Genomic DNA, 16,650 nt, shown 5'->3' with positions numbered 1-16,650 from the left:
GTAGATATATATCCTGCATTGTGGTATAGAGGGGGGGGGGGTAGATATATATCCTGCATTGTGGTATAGAGGGGGGGGGGGGTAGATATATATCCTGCATTGTGGTATAGAGGGGGGGGGGGTAGATATATATCCTGCATTGTGGTATAGAGGGGGGGGGTAGATATATATCCTGCATTGTGGTATAGAGGGGGGGGGGGGGTAGATATATATCCTGCATTGTGGTATAGAGGGGGGGGGGTAGATATATATCCTGCATTGTGGTATAGAGGGGGGGTGTAGATATATATCCTGCATTGTGGTATAGAGGGGGGGGGGGTAGATATATATCCTGCATTGTGGTATAGAGGGGGGGGGGTAGATATATATCCTGCATTGTGGTATAGAGGGGGAGGGTAGATATATATCCTGCATTGTGGTATAGAGGGGGGGGGTAGATATATATCCTGCATTGTGGTATAGAGGGGGGGGGGGTAGATATATATCCTGCATTGTGGTATAGAGGGGGGGGGGTAGATATATATCCTGCATTGTGGTATAGAGGGGGGGGGGGGTAGATATATATCCTGCATTGTGGTATAGAGGGGGGGGGGGTAGATATATATCCTGCATTGTGGTATAGAGGGGGGGGGTAGATATATATCCTGCATTGTGGTATAGAGGGGGGGGGGTAGATATATATTCTGCATTGTGGTATAGAGGGGGGGGGTAGATATATATCCTGCATTGTGGTATAGAGGGGGGGGGGGTAGATATATATCCTGCATTGTGGTATAGAGGGGGGGGGGTAGATATATATCCTGCATTGTGGTATAGAGGGGGGGGGGGTAGATATATATCCTGCATTGTGGTATAGAGGGGGGGGGTAGATATATCCTGCATTGTGGTATAGAGGGGGGGGAGGTAGATATATATCCTGCATTGTGGTATAGAGGGGGGGGGGTAGATATATATCCTGCATTGTGGTATAGAGGGGGGGGAGGTAGATATATATCCTGCATTGTGGTATAGAGGGGGGGGTAGATATATATCCTGCATTGTGGTATAGAGGGGGGGGGGGGTAGATATATATCCTGCATTGTGGTATAGAGGGGGGGGGGTAGATATATATCCTGCATTGTGGTATAGAGGGGGGGGTAGATATATATCCTGCATTGTGGTATAGAGGGGGGGGGGTAGATATATATCCTGCATTGTGGTATAGAGGGGGGGGGGGTAGATATATATCCTGCATTGTGGTATAGAGGGGGGGGGGTAGATATATATCCTGCATTGTGGTATAGAGGGGGGGGGGGTAGATATATATCCTGCATTGTGGTATAGAGGGGGGGGGGGTAGATATATATCCTGCATTGTGGTATAGAGGGGGGGGGGGTAGATATATATCCTGCATTGTGGTATAGAGGGGGGGGGTAGATATATATCCTGCATTGTGGTATAGAGGGGGGGGGGTAGATATATATCCTGCATTGTGGTATAGAGGGGGGGGGTAGATATATATCCTGCATTGTGGTATAGAGGGGGGGGGGGTAGATATATATCCTGCATTGTGGTATAGAGGGGGGGGGGTAGATATATATCCTGCATTGTGGTATAGAGGGGGGGGGGGTAGATATATATCCTGCATTGTGGTATAGAGGGGGGGGGGGGTAGATATATATCCTGCATTGTGGTATAGAGGGGGGGGTAGATATATATCCTGCATTGTGGTATAGAGGGGGGGGGGGTAGATATATATCCTGCATTGTGGTATAGAGGGGGGGGGGTAGATATATATCCTGCATTGTGGTATAGAGGGGGGGGGGGGGGTAGATATATATCCTGCATTGTGGTATAGAGGGGGGGGGGGTAGATATATATCCTGCATTGTGGTATAGAGGGGGGGGGTAGATATATATTCTGCATTGTGGTATAGAGGGGGGGGGGTAGATATATATCCTGCATTGTGGTATAGAGGGGGGGGGGGGTAGATATATATCCTGCATTGTGGTATAGAGGGGGGGGGTAGATATATATTCTGCATTGTGGTATAGAGGGGGGGGGGTAGATATATATCCTGCATTGTGGTATAGAGGGGGGGGGTAGATATATATCCTGCATTGTGGTATAGAGGGGGGGGGTAGATATATATTCTGCATTGTGGTATAGAGGGGGGGTGTAGATATATATCCTGCATTGTGGTATAGAGGGGGGGGGGGTAGATATATATCCTGCATTGTGGTATAGAGGGGGGGGGGGTAGATATATATCCTGCATTGTGGTATAGAGGGGAGGGGGGGTAGATATATATCCTGCATTGTGGTATAGAGGGGGGGGGGGGGTAGATATATATCCTGCATTGTGGTATAGAGGGGGGGGGGGGTAGATATATATCCTGCATTGTGGTATAGAGGGGGGGGGGGTAGATATATATCCTGCATTGTGGTATAGAGGGGGGGGGGTAGATATATATCCTGCATTGTGGTATAGAGGGGGGGGGGTAGATATATATCCTGCATTGTGGTATAGAGGGGGGGGGGGTAGATATATATCCTGCATTGTGGTATAGAGGGGGGGGGGTAGATATATATCCTGCATTGTGGTATAGAGGGGGGGGGGGGGTAGATATATATCCTGCATTGTGGTATAGAGGGGGGGGGGTAGATATATATCCTGCATTGTGGTATAGAGGGGGGGGGGGGAGATATATATCCTGCATTGTGGTATAGAGGGGGGGGGGGTAGATATATATCCTGCATTGTGGTATAGAGGGGGGGGGGGTGTAGATATATATCCTGCATTGTGGTATAGAGGGGGGGGGGGGGGTGTAGATATATATCCTGCATTGTGGTATAGAGGGAGGGGGGGTAGATATATATCCTGCATTGTGGTATAGAGGGGGGGGGGGTAGATATATATCCTGCATTGTGGTATAGAGGGGGGGGGGGGTAGATATATATCCTGCATTGTGGTATAGAGGGGGGGGGGGTAGATATATATCCTGCATTGTGGTATAGAGGGGGGGGGGTAGATATATATCCTGCATTGTGGTATAGAGGGGGGGGGGGTAGATATATATCCTGCATTGTGGTATAGAGGGGGGGGGGGTAGATATATATCCTGCATTGTGGTATAGAGGGGGGGGGGTAGATATATATCCTGCATTGTGGTATAGAGGGGGGGGGTAGATATATATCCTGCATTGTGGTATAGAGGGGGGGGGGGTAGATATATATCCTGCATTGTGGTATAGAGGGGGGGGGGGTAGATATATATCCTGCATTGTGGTATAGAGGGGGGGGGGGTAGATATATATCCTGCATTGTGGTATAGAGGGGGGGGGGGTAGATATATATCCTGCATTGTGGTATAGAGGGGGGGGGGGTAGATATATATCCTGCATTGTGATATAGAGGGGGGGGGGTAGATATATATCCTGCATTGTGGTATAGAGGGGGGGGGGGGTAGATATATATCCTGCATTGTGGTATAGAGAGGGGGGGGGGTAGATATATATCCTGCATTGTGGTATAGAGGGGGGGGGGGTAGATATATATCCTGCATTGTGGTATAGATGGGGGGGGGTAGATATATATCCTGCATTGTGGTATAGAGGGGGGGGTAGATATATATCCTGCATTGTGGTATAGAGGGGGGGGGGTAGATATATATCCTGCATTGTGGTATAGAGGGGGGGGGGGGGGTAGATATATATCCTGCATTGTGGTATAGAGGGGGGGGGGGGGTAGATATATATCCTGCATTGTGGTATAGAGGGGGGGGGGGGTAGATATATATCCTGCATTGTGGTATAGAGGGAGGGGGTAGATATATATCCTGCATTGTGGTATAGAGGGGGGGGGGGGGTAGATATATATCCTGCATTGTGGTATAGAGGGGGGGGGGGGTAGATATATATCCTGCATTGTGGTATAGAGGGGGGGGGGGGTAGATATATATCCTGCATTGTGGTATAGAGGGGGGGGGGGAGGTAGATATATATCCTGCATTGTGGTATAGAGGGGGGGGGGGGGTAGATATATATCCTGCATTGTGGTATAGAGGGGGGGTGTAGATATATATCCTGCATTGTGGTATAGAGGGGGGGGGGGGGTAGATATATATCCTGCATTGTGGTATAGAGGGGGGGGGGTAGATATATATCCTGCATTGTGGTATAGAGGGAGGGTAGATATATATCCTGCATTGTGGTATAGAGGGGGGGGGGGTAGATATATATCCTGCATTGTGGTATAGAGGGGGGGGGGGGGGTAGATATATATCCTGCATTGTGGTATAGAGGGGGGGGGGGGGGTAGATATATATCCTGCATTGTGGTATAGAGGGGGGGGGTAGATATATATCCTGCATTGTGGTATAGAGGGGGGGGGGGTAGATATATATCCTGCATTGTGGTATAGAGGGGGGGGGGGTAGATATATATCCTGCATTGTGGTATAGAGGGGGGGGGTAGATATATATCCTGCATTGTGGTATAGAGGGGGGGGGGGGGTAGATATATATCCTGCATTGTGGTATAGAGAGGGGGGGGGTAGATATATATCCTGCATTGTGGTATAGATGGGGGGGGGGTAGATATATATCCTGCATTGTGGTATAGAGGGGGGGGGTAGATATATATCCTGCATTGTGGTATAGAGGGGGGGGGGGTAGATATATATCCTGCATTGTGGTATAGAGGGGGGGGGGGTAGATATATATCCTGCATTGTGGTATAGAGGGGGGGTGTAGATATATATCCTGCATTGTGGTATAGAGGGGGGGGGGTAGATATATATCCTGCATTGTGGTATAGAGGGGGGTGTAGATATATATCCTGCATTGTGGTATAGAGGGGGGGGGGTAGATATATATCCTGCATTGTGGTATAGAGGGGGGGGGGGTAGATATATATCCTGCATTGTGGTATAGAGGGGGGGTGTAGATATATATCCTGCATTGTGGTATAGAGGGGGGGGGTAGATATATATCCTGCATTGTGGTATAGAGGGGGGGGGGGGTAGATATATATCCTGCATTGTGGTATAGAGGGGGGGGGGGTAGATATATATCCTGAATTGTGGTATAGAGGGGGGGGGGGTAGATATATATCCTGCATTGTGGTATAGAGGGGGGGGGGGGGTAGATATATATCCTGCATTGTGGTATAGAGGGGGGGGGGGTAGATATATATCCTGAATTGTGGTATAGAGGGGGGGGGGTAGATATATATCCTGCATTGTGGTATAGAGGGGGGGGGGGTAGATATATATCCTGCATTGTGGTATAGAGGGGGGGTGTAGATATATATCCTGCATTGTGGTATAGAGGGGGGGGGGGGGTAGATATATATCCTGCATTGTGGTATAGAGGGGGGGGGGGGTAGATATATATCCTGCATTGTGGTATAGGGGGGGGGGGGGTAGATATATATCCTGCATTGTGGTATAGAGGGGGGGGGGGGTAGATATATATCCTGCATTGTGGTATAGAGGGGGGGGGGTAGATATATATCCTGCATTGTGGTATAGAGGGGGGGGGGGTAGATATATATCCTGCATTGTGGTATAGAGGGGGGGGGGGTAGATATATATCCTGCATTGTGGTATAGAGGGGGGGGGGTAGATATATATCCTGCATTGTGGTATAGAGGGGGGGGGTAGATATATATCCTGCATTGTGGTATAGAGGGGGGGGGGGTAGATATATATCCTGCATTGTGGTATAGAGGGGGGGGGGTAGATATATATCCTGCATTGTGGTATAGAGGGGGGGGGGTAGATATATATCCTGCATTGTGGTATAGAGGGGGGGGGGGTAGATATATATCCTGCATTGTGGTATAGAGGGGGGGGGGTAGATATATATCCTGCATTGTGGTATAGAGGGGGGGGGGTAGATATATATCCTGCATTGTGGTATAGAGGGGGGGGTAGATATATATCCTGCATTGTGGTATAGAGGGGGGGGGGTAGATATATATCCTGCATTGTGGTATAGAGGGGGGGGGGGTAGATATATATCCTGCATTGTGGTATAGAGGGGGGGGGGGTAGATATATATCCTGCATTGTGGTGTAGAGGGGGGGGGGTAGATATATATCCTGCATTGTGGTATAGAGGGGGGGGGTAGATATATATCCTGCATTGTGGTATAGAGGGAGGGTAGATATATATCCTGCATTGTGGTATAGAGGGGGGGGGGGGTAGATATATATCCTGCATTGTGGTATAGAGGGGGGGGGGGGGTAGATATATATCCTGCATTGTGGTATAGAGGGGGGGGGGTAGATATATATCCTGCATTGTGGTATAGAGGGGGGGGGGTAGATATATATCCTGCATTGTGGTATAGAGGGGGGGGGGGGGTGTAGATATATATCCTGCATTGTGGTATAGAGGGGGGGGGGTAGATATATATCCTGCATTGTGGTATAGAGGGGGGGGGGTAGATATATATCCTGCATTGTGGTATAGAGGGGGGGGGGTAGATATATATCCTGCATTGTGGTATAGAGGGGGGGGTAGATATATATCCTGCATTGTGGTATAGAGGGGGGGGGGTAGATATATATCCTGCATTGTGGTATAGAGGGGGGGGGTAGATATATATCCTGCATTGTGGTATAGAGGGGGGGGGGTAGATATATATCCTGCATTGTGGTATAGAGGGGGGGGTAGATATATATCCTGCATTGTGGTATAGAGGGGGGGGGGTAGATATATATCCTGCATTGTGGTATAGAGGGGGGGGTAGATATATATCCTGCATTGTGGTATAGAGGGGGGGGGGTAGATATATATCCTGCATTGTGGTATAGAGGGGGGGGGGTAGATATATATCCTGCATTGTGGTATAGAGGGGGGGGGGGTAGATATATATCCTGCATTGTGGTATAGAGGGGGGGGGGGTAGATATATATCCTGCATTGTGGTATAGAGGGGGGGGGGTAGATATATATCCTGCATTGTGGTATAGAGGGAGGGTAGATATATATCCTGCATTGTGGTATAGAGGGGGGGGGGGTAGATATATATCCTGCATTGTGGTATAGAGGGGGGGGGGTAGATATATATCCTGCATTGTGGTATAGAGGGGGGGGGGTAGATATATATCCTGCATTGTGGTATAGAGGGGGGGGGGGTAGATATATATCCTGCATTGTGGTATAGAGGGGGGGGGGGGGTGTAGATATATATCCTGCATTGTGGTATAGAGGGGGGGGGGTAGATATATATCCTGCATTGTGGTATAGAGGGGGGGGGGTAGATATATATCCTGCATTGTGGTATAGAGGGGGGGGGGGTAGATATATATCCTGCATTGTGGTATAGAGGGGGGGGGGGTAGATATATATCCTGCATTGTGGTATAGAGGGGGGGGGGTGTAGATATATATCCTGCATTGTGGTATAGAGGGGGGGGGGGTAGATATATATCCTGCATTGTGGTATAGAGGGGGGGGGGGGGGGCGTAGATATATATCCTGCATTGTGGTATAGAGGGGGGGGGGGGTAGATATATATCCTGCATTGTGGTATAGAGGGGGGGGGGGTAGATATATATCCTGCATTGTGGTATAGAGGGGGGGGGGTAGATATATATCCTGCATTGTGGTATAGAGGGGGGGGGGTAGATATATATCCTGCATTGTGGTATAGAGGGGGGGGGGTAGATATATATCCTGCATTGTGGTATAGAGGGGGGGGGGTAGATATATATCCTGCATTGTGGTATAGAGGGGGGGGGGGTAGATATATATCCTGCATTGTGGTATAGAGGGGGGGGGGTTAGATATATATCCTGCATTGTGGTATAGAGGGGGGGGGGGGGAGATATATATCCTGCATTGTGGTATAGAGGGGGGGGGGGTAGATATATATCCTGCATTGTGGTATAGAGGGGGGGTAGATATATATCCTGCATTGTGGTATAGAGGGGGGGGGGTAGATATATATCCTGCTTTGTGGTATAGAGGGGGGGGGGTAGATATATATCCTGCATTGTGGTATAGAGGGGGGGGGGGTAGATATATATCCTGCATTGTGGTATAGAGGGGGGGGGTAGATATATATCCTGCATTGTGGTATAGAGGGGGGGGGGTATATATATATCCAGGGCCGCCATCAGGGGGGTATTAGGGGTAGTACTGTAGGGGGCCCGGCCAAACTTAATTGAAAGGGGGGCCCGGCAACTGCCGCGACTTTCTTTTGGTAGAAAAAAACAAGCCCCTGCAATGGGGCCTGTTCTTTTCACCAAAACAATGTCGTGAGCTGCTGCGGGCCCCCGAGCTGGGGCAGCGGGCCCCCGAGCTGGGGCAGCGGGGCCCCCTCTCATCACCGCCGCCGCGCCGCGAAACACCACCGCTTGCGCGCGTACGAGCGCGCACGACTGCAAGCACGAGCCCACGACCGCGCAACGAGCCCACGACCGCGCACGACCAGGCGCGCCGCCGAGAGGGAGCAACACAAGTACATCGACGGGGAAGGACAGCCACACAGGGACAGCGGCGCACGGTTACTTACCTGCTGGCCCGCCTCCGACTCCGCCTCCTCGTCCTCCTCGTCCTCCTTGTCCTCGTCCGACTCCGCCTCCGAATCCGCCTCCTCGTCCGACTCCTCGTCCGCCTCCTCGTCCGACTCCGCCTCCTCCTCCTTCTCCAGAGCGTAGCTGCGTAAGGAGAGGGGGAGGAGTCTAGTTGTTGCGCGGCGGCAGTTCTACGATCCCCGCCATTTTATGGAGCCTGGAGGTGAAGGACGACGTCTGGACCGAAGACATCGCCTGAAGAGGACTGGAGTGGGAGCAGCTCTTCTGACACGGTGAGTAAAGTGTCTCAAAGTGCTGATCATGTATGGCCCTGTTCACACAGAGTATTTTGCAGGCCGAAAAAATCTGCCTCAATATTCCTTAAAGAATTTTGAGGCAGATTTTGACCTGCCCACACTATCTTGTCGCGTTATTTTGCTGCGTTTTTTGCCCGCGGCGATTGAGGACAGCAGACAAAAAACGCCGCGAAAAATGCATTTTCTGCCTCCCATTGATTTCGATGGGAGGTCAGAGGTGGAACCGCGGCAAGAAAGGACGTGCTGCTTTTTCTTTTTTCCACGACTGGCTCCGGTGGATTTCAGATTAAATCAATGGGAGGCGGTTTTGGAAGTTTTTTGGTGCTGATTCTGACGCAGTGTCCGAGTCAATATCAAGGCCCAAAAACTGTGTGAACTGGGCCTTATTGTTAGGGCTTATTCAGACGAACGTGTAATACATCCGTGCAACGCGCCTCGCACGGACCTATGTTACTCTATGGGGCCGCGCAGACTGTCAGTGATTTTCACGCAGCGTGTGTCCGTGTGTCCGCTGCGTAAAACTCACGACATGTCCGATATTTGTGCATTGTTCGCGCATCACGCACCCATTGAAGTCAATGGGTGGGTGAAAATCACGCCCAGCACTTCCGCAGCCGTATAAACTATGAATGAAAACAGAAAAGCACCACGTGCTACAAACATACAAACAGAGTGTCATAATGATGGCGGCCGCGCGAAAATCACACAGCCGCGCATCATACGCTGCTGACACACGGAGCGGTTATGGACCTTTTGCATGCGCAAAATGCCACGTTTTTGCGCACACAAAAAGCACACGCTCGTGTGAATCCAGCCTCAGGGTAAGCCGCAGCGTGTCAATGTATTCTGTGGAATCGCCGCTCCTCTGTTGCGGAAATGCTGCGGTTCTGCCGCAAAAATCACACATGAGAAAAAAAAAGGTACTTTTTTACATTTATAAAAAAGTTTAGACTTGCCCCGGCCGTAGTTTAGGTGACGCGATCCTCTATTCTTAGCGCAGCCCCGCCTCCTGTCATGACGTTTCATCCCATGTGACTGCTGCAGCGGTCACATGGTCTACAGCGTCATCCCAGGAGGCGGGGCTACGTTCAGAAGAGAGAGATGCGTCATCTAAACTACGGCCCTGGCAAGTCTAAACTTTTTTTTCCCTGCAGGATTCCCGCAGCGGACACGCCTCACCAAACCTGAGCCACTATTTGGTGCGGTTTTGCTGGCGGAATTCCCTGCGGCTCCCGGGATAAGCTGTGTAGTTTTACTCAGCATATCCGCCTAGTGTGTCCCTTATGATGTCGCTCCTGGAGCTGCTGCTGGTCTCTAAATAGCCAATTGGTCCAGTAGAATTTGGAATTATTTTTTTTTGTGAACCAGCTTAAAAAAATACAAAACTTTTGTGTTAGGGCCTGTTCACATCACTGTTCGCTTCCGCTCCGGGGTTCCGTCTGAGGTTTCTGTAGGGTGAACCCCGCAACGGAAAGTGAAAGTGACAGCACAGCTTCCGTTTCAGTCACCATTGATCTCAATGGTGACGGAAACATCGCTAATGGTTTCCGTTCGTCACCGTTCCGGCAGGTTTTCGGACGGAATCAATAGCGTAGTCGACTGCGCTAATGGTGACGGAAACGGAAGCTGTCACTTTCACTTTCCGTTGCGGGGTTCACCCGACGGAAACCTCAGACGGAACGGAAGCGAACAGTGATGTGAACAGGCCCTAACACAAAAGTTTTGTATTTTTTTAAGCTGGTTCACAAAAAAAAATAATTCCAAATTCTACTGGACCAACTGCCTATTTAGAGAGCGGCAGCAGCTCCAGGAGCGACATCATAAGGGACACACTAGGCGGATATGCTGAGTAAAACTCCACAGCTTATCCCGGGAGCCGCAGGGAATTCCGCCAGCAAAACCGCACCAAATAGTGGCTCAGGTTTGGTGAGGCGTGTCCGCTGCGGGAATCCTGCAGGGAAAAAAAAGTTTCGACTTACCCGGCCGTAGTTTAGATGACGCATCTCTCTCTTCTGAACGTAGCCCCGCCTCCTGGGATGACGCTGTAGACCATGTGACCGCTGCAGCAGTCACATGGGATGAAACGTCATGACAGGAGGCGGGGCTGCGCTAAGAATAGAGGATCGCGTCACCAGGACTACGGCCGGGGTAAGTCTAAACTTTTTTTATAAATTTAAAAAAGTGCCTTTTTTTTTTTCTCATGTGTGATTTTTGCGGCAGAACCGCAGCATTTACGCAACCGAGGAGCAGCGATCCCACAGAATACATTGACATGCTGCGGCTGTCCACTTTTTTTGCAGCGTGTGGATGAGATTTGTTCATATCTGACCCCCTCGGCTGCGACTGTGATACGCTGCGGATTTTCCACAATAAAATGTGTTGCATAAAATCCGCAGTGTTCATGCCTAGTGTGTTCCTACCCTAAGGCCGGATTCACACCAGCGTGTGCTTTTTGTGTGCGCAAAAACGTGGCGTTTTGCGCATGCAAAAGGTCCATAACAGCTCCGTGTGTCAGCAGCGTATGATGCGTGATTTTCGCGCAGCCGCCATCATTATGACACTCTGTTTGTATGTTTGTAGCACGCGGTGCTTTTCTGTTTTCATTCATAGTTTATACGGCTGCGGAAGTGCTGGGCGTGATTTTCACCCACCCATTGACTTCAATGGGTGCGTGATGCGCGAACAATGCACCAATATAGGACATGTCGTGAGTTTTACGCAGCGGACACACGGACTCACGCAGCATGAAAATCACTGACAGTCTGAACGGCCCCATAGAGTAACATAGGTCCGTGCGAGGCGCGTTGCACGGATGTATTACACGTTCGTCTGAATAAGCCCTAACAATAAGGCCCAGTTCACAGAGTTTTTGGCCCTTGATATTGACTCGGACACTGCGTCAGAATCAGCACCAAAAAACTTCCAAAACCGCCTCCCATTGATTTAATCTGAAATCAATGGGAGCCAGTCGCGGAAAAAATAAAAAGCAGCACGTCCTTTCTTGCCGCGGTTCTGCCTCTGACCTGCCATCGAAATCAATGGGAGGCAGAAAATGCATTTTTCCCTGCGTTTTTTGTCTGCTGTCCTCAATCGCCGCGGGCAAAAAACGCCTCAAGATAGTGTGGGCAGGTCAAAATCTGCCTCAAAATTCGGTGCGCGGTTCCAGGCGGTCGCGGGTGCGCATGCGCAGGAGTTTGCGGGTGCGCGCGATCGGTCGCACGGGCGGCAGTGTTTGACGGCCCCCATGACGACCCCCATGCTACCCAGGGCCGCCATCAGGGGGGGTATTATGGGTACTGATGTGAGAGGCCCGGCCAAACCTAATTGAAAGGGGGGCCCGCAGCTCACGACATTCTTTTGGTGAAAAAAACGGGCCCCATTGCAGGGGCCTGTTTTTTTTCTACCAAAGGCAAGTCGCGGCAGTCGCCGGGCCCCCCTTTGAATTAGGTTTGGCCGGGCCTCTCACATCAGTACCCATAATACCCCCCCTGATGGCGGCCCTGGGTACCATGATATAGTGCTGGACGGAGTACCGTTAACAGGCGGTGCCACGGTAGGGGGGCCCAGAAAATTTAGCTGTAGGGGGCCCTGAAATTCCTGATGGCGGCCCTGTATATATCAGTGCTGTAGGGAACTCCTGGTCTGCTCGTCCTCTATCATTCCTAGGGCTGCTCAGTACACATGTGGGTCCTGAGGTTCTGCGGTGATGTTTTCGGCTCCTCCTTTGCTTGTTCCCCAGTAACCCGATTTATTCTAATTCCGGCCCTGACATTATAATTCTGGCTAGAGCGGGGGCAGGGAGACAGTAAAGCGTGAGGAGATCACGGCTCCCCGCAGTAGTGGCCCGGGGCCCACATGATTTATTATTTCCAGGCTCCTTATGTGTGTGACTGCAGAGGATGAAGGGGAAAGTTCTGCTATCTACATGGGGGGGGATATCCTCCAGGTCCAGCACGGTGCCAGCACATCACGAGGATGGTACCGGGGGAGCGGCACGAATATAATATATAACACTCCAACGTCCAGCATGTAAATCCCATGAACAGAAGAAAAGATGCAGAAGTTGTTGCAAAAAATTTATTACAATTATTTACAGTCAGTGAAGCTGTAACACAACAGAGTAGAGACGGGCAGCCGGAGATCAGCGGCAGAGGGATCAGCGCTTTGAGAAATCTCCACCTGTAACAACAGAAATAATCAGTCCAGGGTTCAAGGAAGGGCGATCCATATCAGTGACTACTAGTGAGGTCACAGGGAGGGGGGATCCTTGTCAGTGACTACTAGTGAGGTCACAGGGAGGGGGGATCCATATCAGTGACTACTAGTGAGCTCACAGGGAGGGGGGATCCATGTCAGTGACTACTAGTGAGCTCACATGGAGGGGGGATCCTTGTCAGGGACTACTAGTGAGCTCACCGGGAGGGGTGATCCATATCAGTGACTACTAGTGAGGTCACAGGGAGGGGGGATCCATGTCAGTGACTACTAGTGAGCTCACAGGGAGTTGGGATCCATGTCAGTGACTACTAGTGAGCTCACAGGGAGGGGGGATCCTTGTTGGTGACTACTAGTGAGGTCACAGGGAGGGGGGGGATCCTTGTCGGTGACTACTAGTGAGCTCACAGGGAGGGGGGATCCATATCAGTGACTACTAGTGAGCTCACAGGGAGGGGGGTTCCATATCAGTGACTACTAGTGAGGTCACAGGGAGGGGGGATCCATGTCAGTGACTACTAATGAGCTCACAGGGAGGGGGGATCCTTGTCAGTGACTACTAGTGAGCTCACAGGGAGGGGGGATCCTTGTCAGTGACTACTAGTGACATCACAGGGAGGGGGGATCCATGTCAGTGACTACTAGTGAGCTCACAGGGAGGGGGGTTCCATATCAGTGACTACTAGTGAGGTCAGAGGGAGGGGGGATCCATGTCAGTGACTACTAATGAGCTCACAGGGAGGGGGGATCCTTGTCAGTGACTACTAATGAGCTCACAGGGAGGGGGGATCCATATCAGTGACTACTAGTGAGGTCACAGGGAGGGGGGATCCATGTCAGTGACTACTAGTGAGCTCACAGGGAGGGGAGATCCTTGTCAGTGACTACTAGTGAGCTCACAGGGAGGGGGGATCTATGTCAGTGACTACTAGTGAGGTCACAGGGAGGGAGGATCCATGTCAGTGACTGCTAGTGAGGTCACAGGGAGGGGGGATCCATATTAGTGACCACTAGTGAGCTCACAGGGAGGGGGGATCCATATCAGTGACTACTAGTGAGCTCACAGGGAGGGGGGATCCTTGTCAGTGACTACTAGTGAGCTCACAGGGAGGGGGGATCCATATCAGTGACTACTAGTGAGCTCACAGGGAGGGGGGATCCATATCAGTGACCACTAGTGAGCTCACAGGGAGGGGGGATCCATATCAGTAACTACTAGTGAGCTCACAGGGAGGGGGATCCATGTCAGTGACTGCTAGTGAGGTCACAGGGAGGGGGGATCCTTGTCAGTGACTACTAGTGAGCTCACAGGGAGGGGGGATCCTTGTCGGTGAATTCTAGTGAGCTCATAGGGAGGGGGGATCCTTGTCGGTGACTACTAGTGAGCTCAGGGAGGGGGGATCCATGTCAGTGACTACTAGTGAGCTCACATGGAGGGGGGATCCATATCAGTGACTACTGGTGAGCTCACAGGGAGGGGGATCCTTGTCGGTGACTACTAGTGAGCTCACAGGGAAGGGGGATCCTTGTCGGTGACTGCTAGTGAGGTCACAGGGAGGGAGGATCCATATCAGTGACCACTAGTGAGCTCACAGGGAGGGGGGATCCATATCAGTGACTACTAGTGAGCTCACAGGGAGGGGGGATCCTTGTCAGTGACTACTAGTGAGCTCACAGGGAGGGGGGATCCATGTCAGTGACTGCTAGTGAGGTCACAGGGAGGGGGGATCCTTGTCAGTGACTACTAGTGAGCTCACAGGGAGGGGGGATCCATGTCAGTGACTACTAGTGAGCTCACAGGGAGGGGAGATCCTTGTCAGTGACTACTAGTGAGCTCACATGGAGGGGGATCCATATCAGTGACTACTGGTGAGCTCACAGGGAGGGGGATCCTTGTCGGTGACTACTAGTGAGCTCACAGGAAGGGGGGATCCTTGTCGGTGACTGCTAGTGAGGTCACAGGGAGGGAGGATCCATATCAGTGACCACTAGTGAGCTCACAGGGAGGGGGGATCCATATCAATGACTACTAGTGAGCTCACAGGGAGGGCGGATCCTTGTCAGTGACTACTAGTGAGCTCACAGGGAGGGGGGATCCATGTCAGTGACTGCTAGTGAGGTCACAGGGAGGGGGGATCCTTGTCAGTGACTACTAGTGAGCTCACAGGGAGGGGGGATCCTTGTCGGTGACTTCTAGTGAGCTCATAGGGAGGGGGATCCTTGTAGGTGACTACTAGTGAGCTCAGGGAGGGGGGATCCATGTCAGTGACTACTAGTGAGCTCACATGGAGGGGGGATCCATATCAGTGTCTACTGGTGAGCTCACAGGGAGGGGGATCCTTGTCGGTGACTACTAGTGAGCTCACAGGGAGGGGGGATCCTTGTCGGTGACTGCTAGTGAGGTCACAGGGAGGGAGGATCCATATCAGTGACCACTAGTGAGCTCACAGGGAGGGGGGATCCATATCAGTGACTACTAGTGAGCTCACACGGAGGGGGGATCCATGTCAGTGACTGCTAGTGTGGTCACAGGGAGGGGGGATCCTTGTCAGTGAATTCTAGTGAGCTCACAGGGAGGGGGGATCCTTGTCAGTGACTACTAGTGAGCTCACATGCAGGGGGGATCCATATCAGTGACTACTGGTGAGCTCACAGGGAGGGGGATCCTTGTCTGTGACTACTAGTGAGTCACAGGGAGGGGGGATCCTTGTCGGTGACTACTAATGAGCTCCCAGGGAGGGGGGTTCCATATCGGTGACTACTAATGAGGTCACAGGGAGGGGGGATCCATGTCAGTAACTACTAGTGAGCTCACAGGGAGGGGGGATCCTTGTCGGTGACTACTAGTGAGCTCACAGGGAGGGGGGATCCATATCAGTGACTACTAGTGAGCTCACAGGGAGGGGGGATCCTTGTCAGTGACTACTAGTGAGCTCACAGGGAGTGGGGTTCCATGTCAGTGACTACTAATGAGGTCAGAGGGAGGGGGGATCCATGTCAGTGACTACTAGTGAGCTCACAGGGAGTGGGGTTCCATGTCAGTGACTGCTAGTGAGGTCACAGGGAGGGGGGATCCTTGTCGGTGACTTCTAGTGAGCTCATAGGGAGGGGGGATCATTGTCGGTGACTACTAGTGAGCTCAGGGAGGGGGGATCATTGTCAGTGACTACTAGTGAGCTCACATGGAGGGGGGATCCATATCAGTGACTACTGGTGAGCTCACAGGGAGGGGGATCCTTGTCGGTGACTACTAGTGAGCTCACAGGGAGGGGGGATCCTTGTCGGTGACTTCTAGTGAGCTCATAGGGAGGGGGGATCCTTGTCGGTGACTACTAGTGAGCTCAGGGAGGGGGGATCCATGTCAGTGACTACTAGTGAGCTCACATGGAGGGGGTTTATCAGTGACTACTGGTGAGCTCACAGGGAGGGGGATCCTTGTCGGTGACTACTAATGAGGTCACAGGGAGGGGGGATCCATATCAGTGACTACTGGTGAGCTCACAGGGAGGGGGATCCTTGTCGGTGACTACTAGTGAGTCACAGGGAGGGGGGATCCTTGTCGGTGACTACTAATGAGCTCACAGGGAGGGGGGTTCCATATCAGTGACTACTAA

At 51.5% G+C, this 16,650-nt stretch overlaps 1 protein-coding gene across 1 annotated transcript in view; it reads right to left on the bottom strand.

The window, feature by feature from the left end:
• Positions 1-12,884: 12,884 nt before the first annotated feature.
• The window catches only part of LOC142684354 (SCO-spondin-like), a gene marked incomplete at its 5' end in the record, with an annotated part of 350,250 nt that continues 346,484 nt past the window's right edge, over positions 12,885-16,650 (bottom strand). Inside the window, 1 exon segment of the mRNA XM_075847515.1 lies at positions 12,885-13,000. Within this exon segment, the coding sequence (XP_075703630.1) occupies positions 12,978-13,000 (23 nt within the window).

Source organism: Rhinoderma darwinii, assembly GCF_050947455.1.
Source record: "Rhinoderma darwinii isolate aRhiDar2 chromosome 5 unlocalized genomic scaffold, aRhiDar2.hap1 SUPER_5_unloc_1, whole genome shotgun sequence".
NCBI lineage: Eukaryota > Metazoa > Chordata > Amphibia > Anura > Rhinodermatidae > Rhinoderma > Rhinoderma darwinii.
Note: the sequence above shows the minus strand (reverse complement) of the source record. Positions and strands in the feature narration are given on the sequence as shown.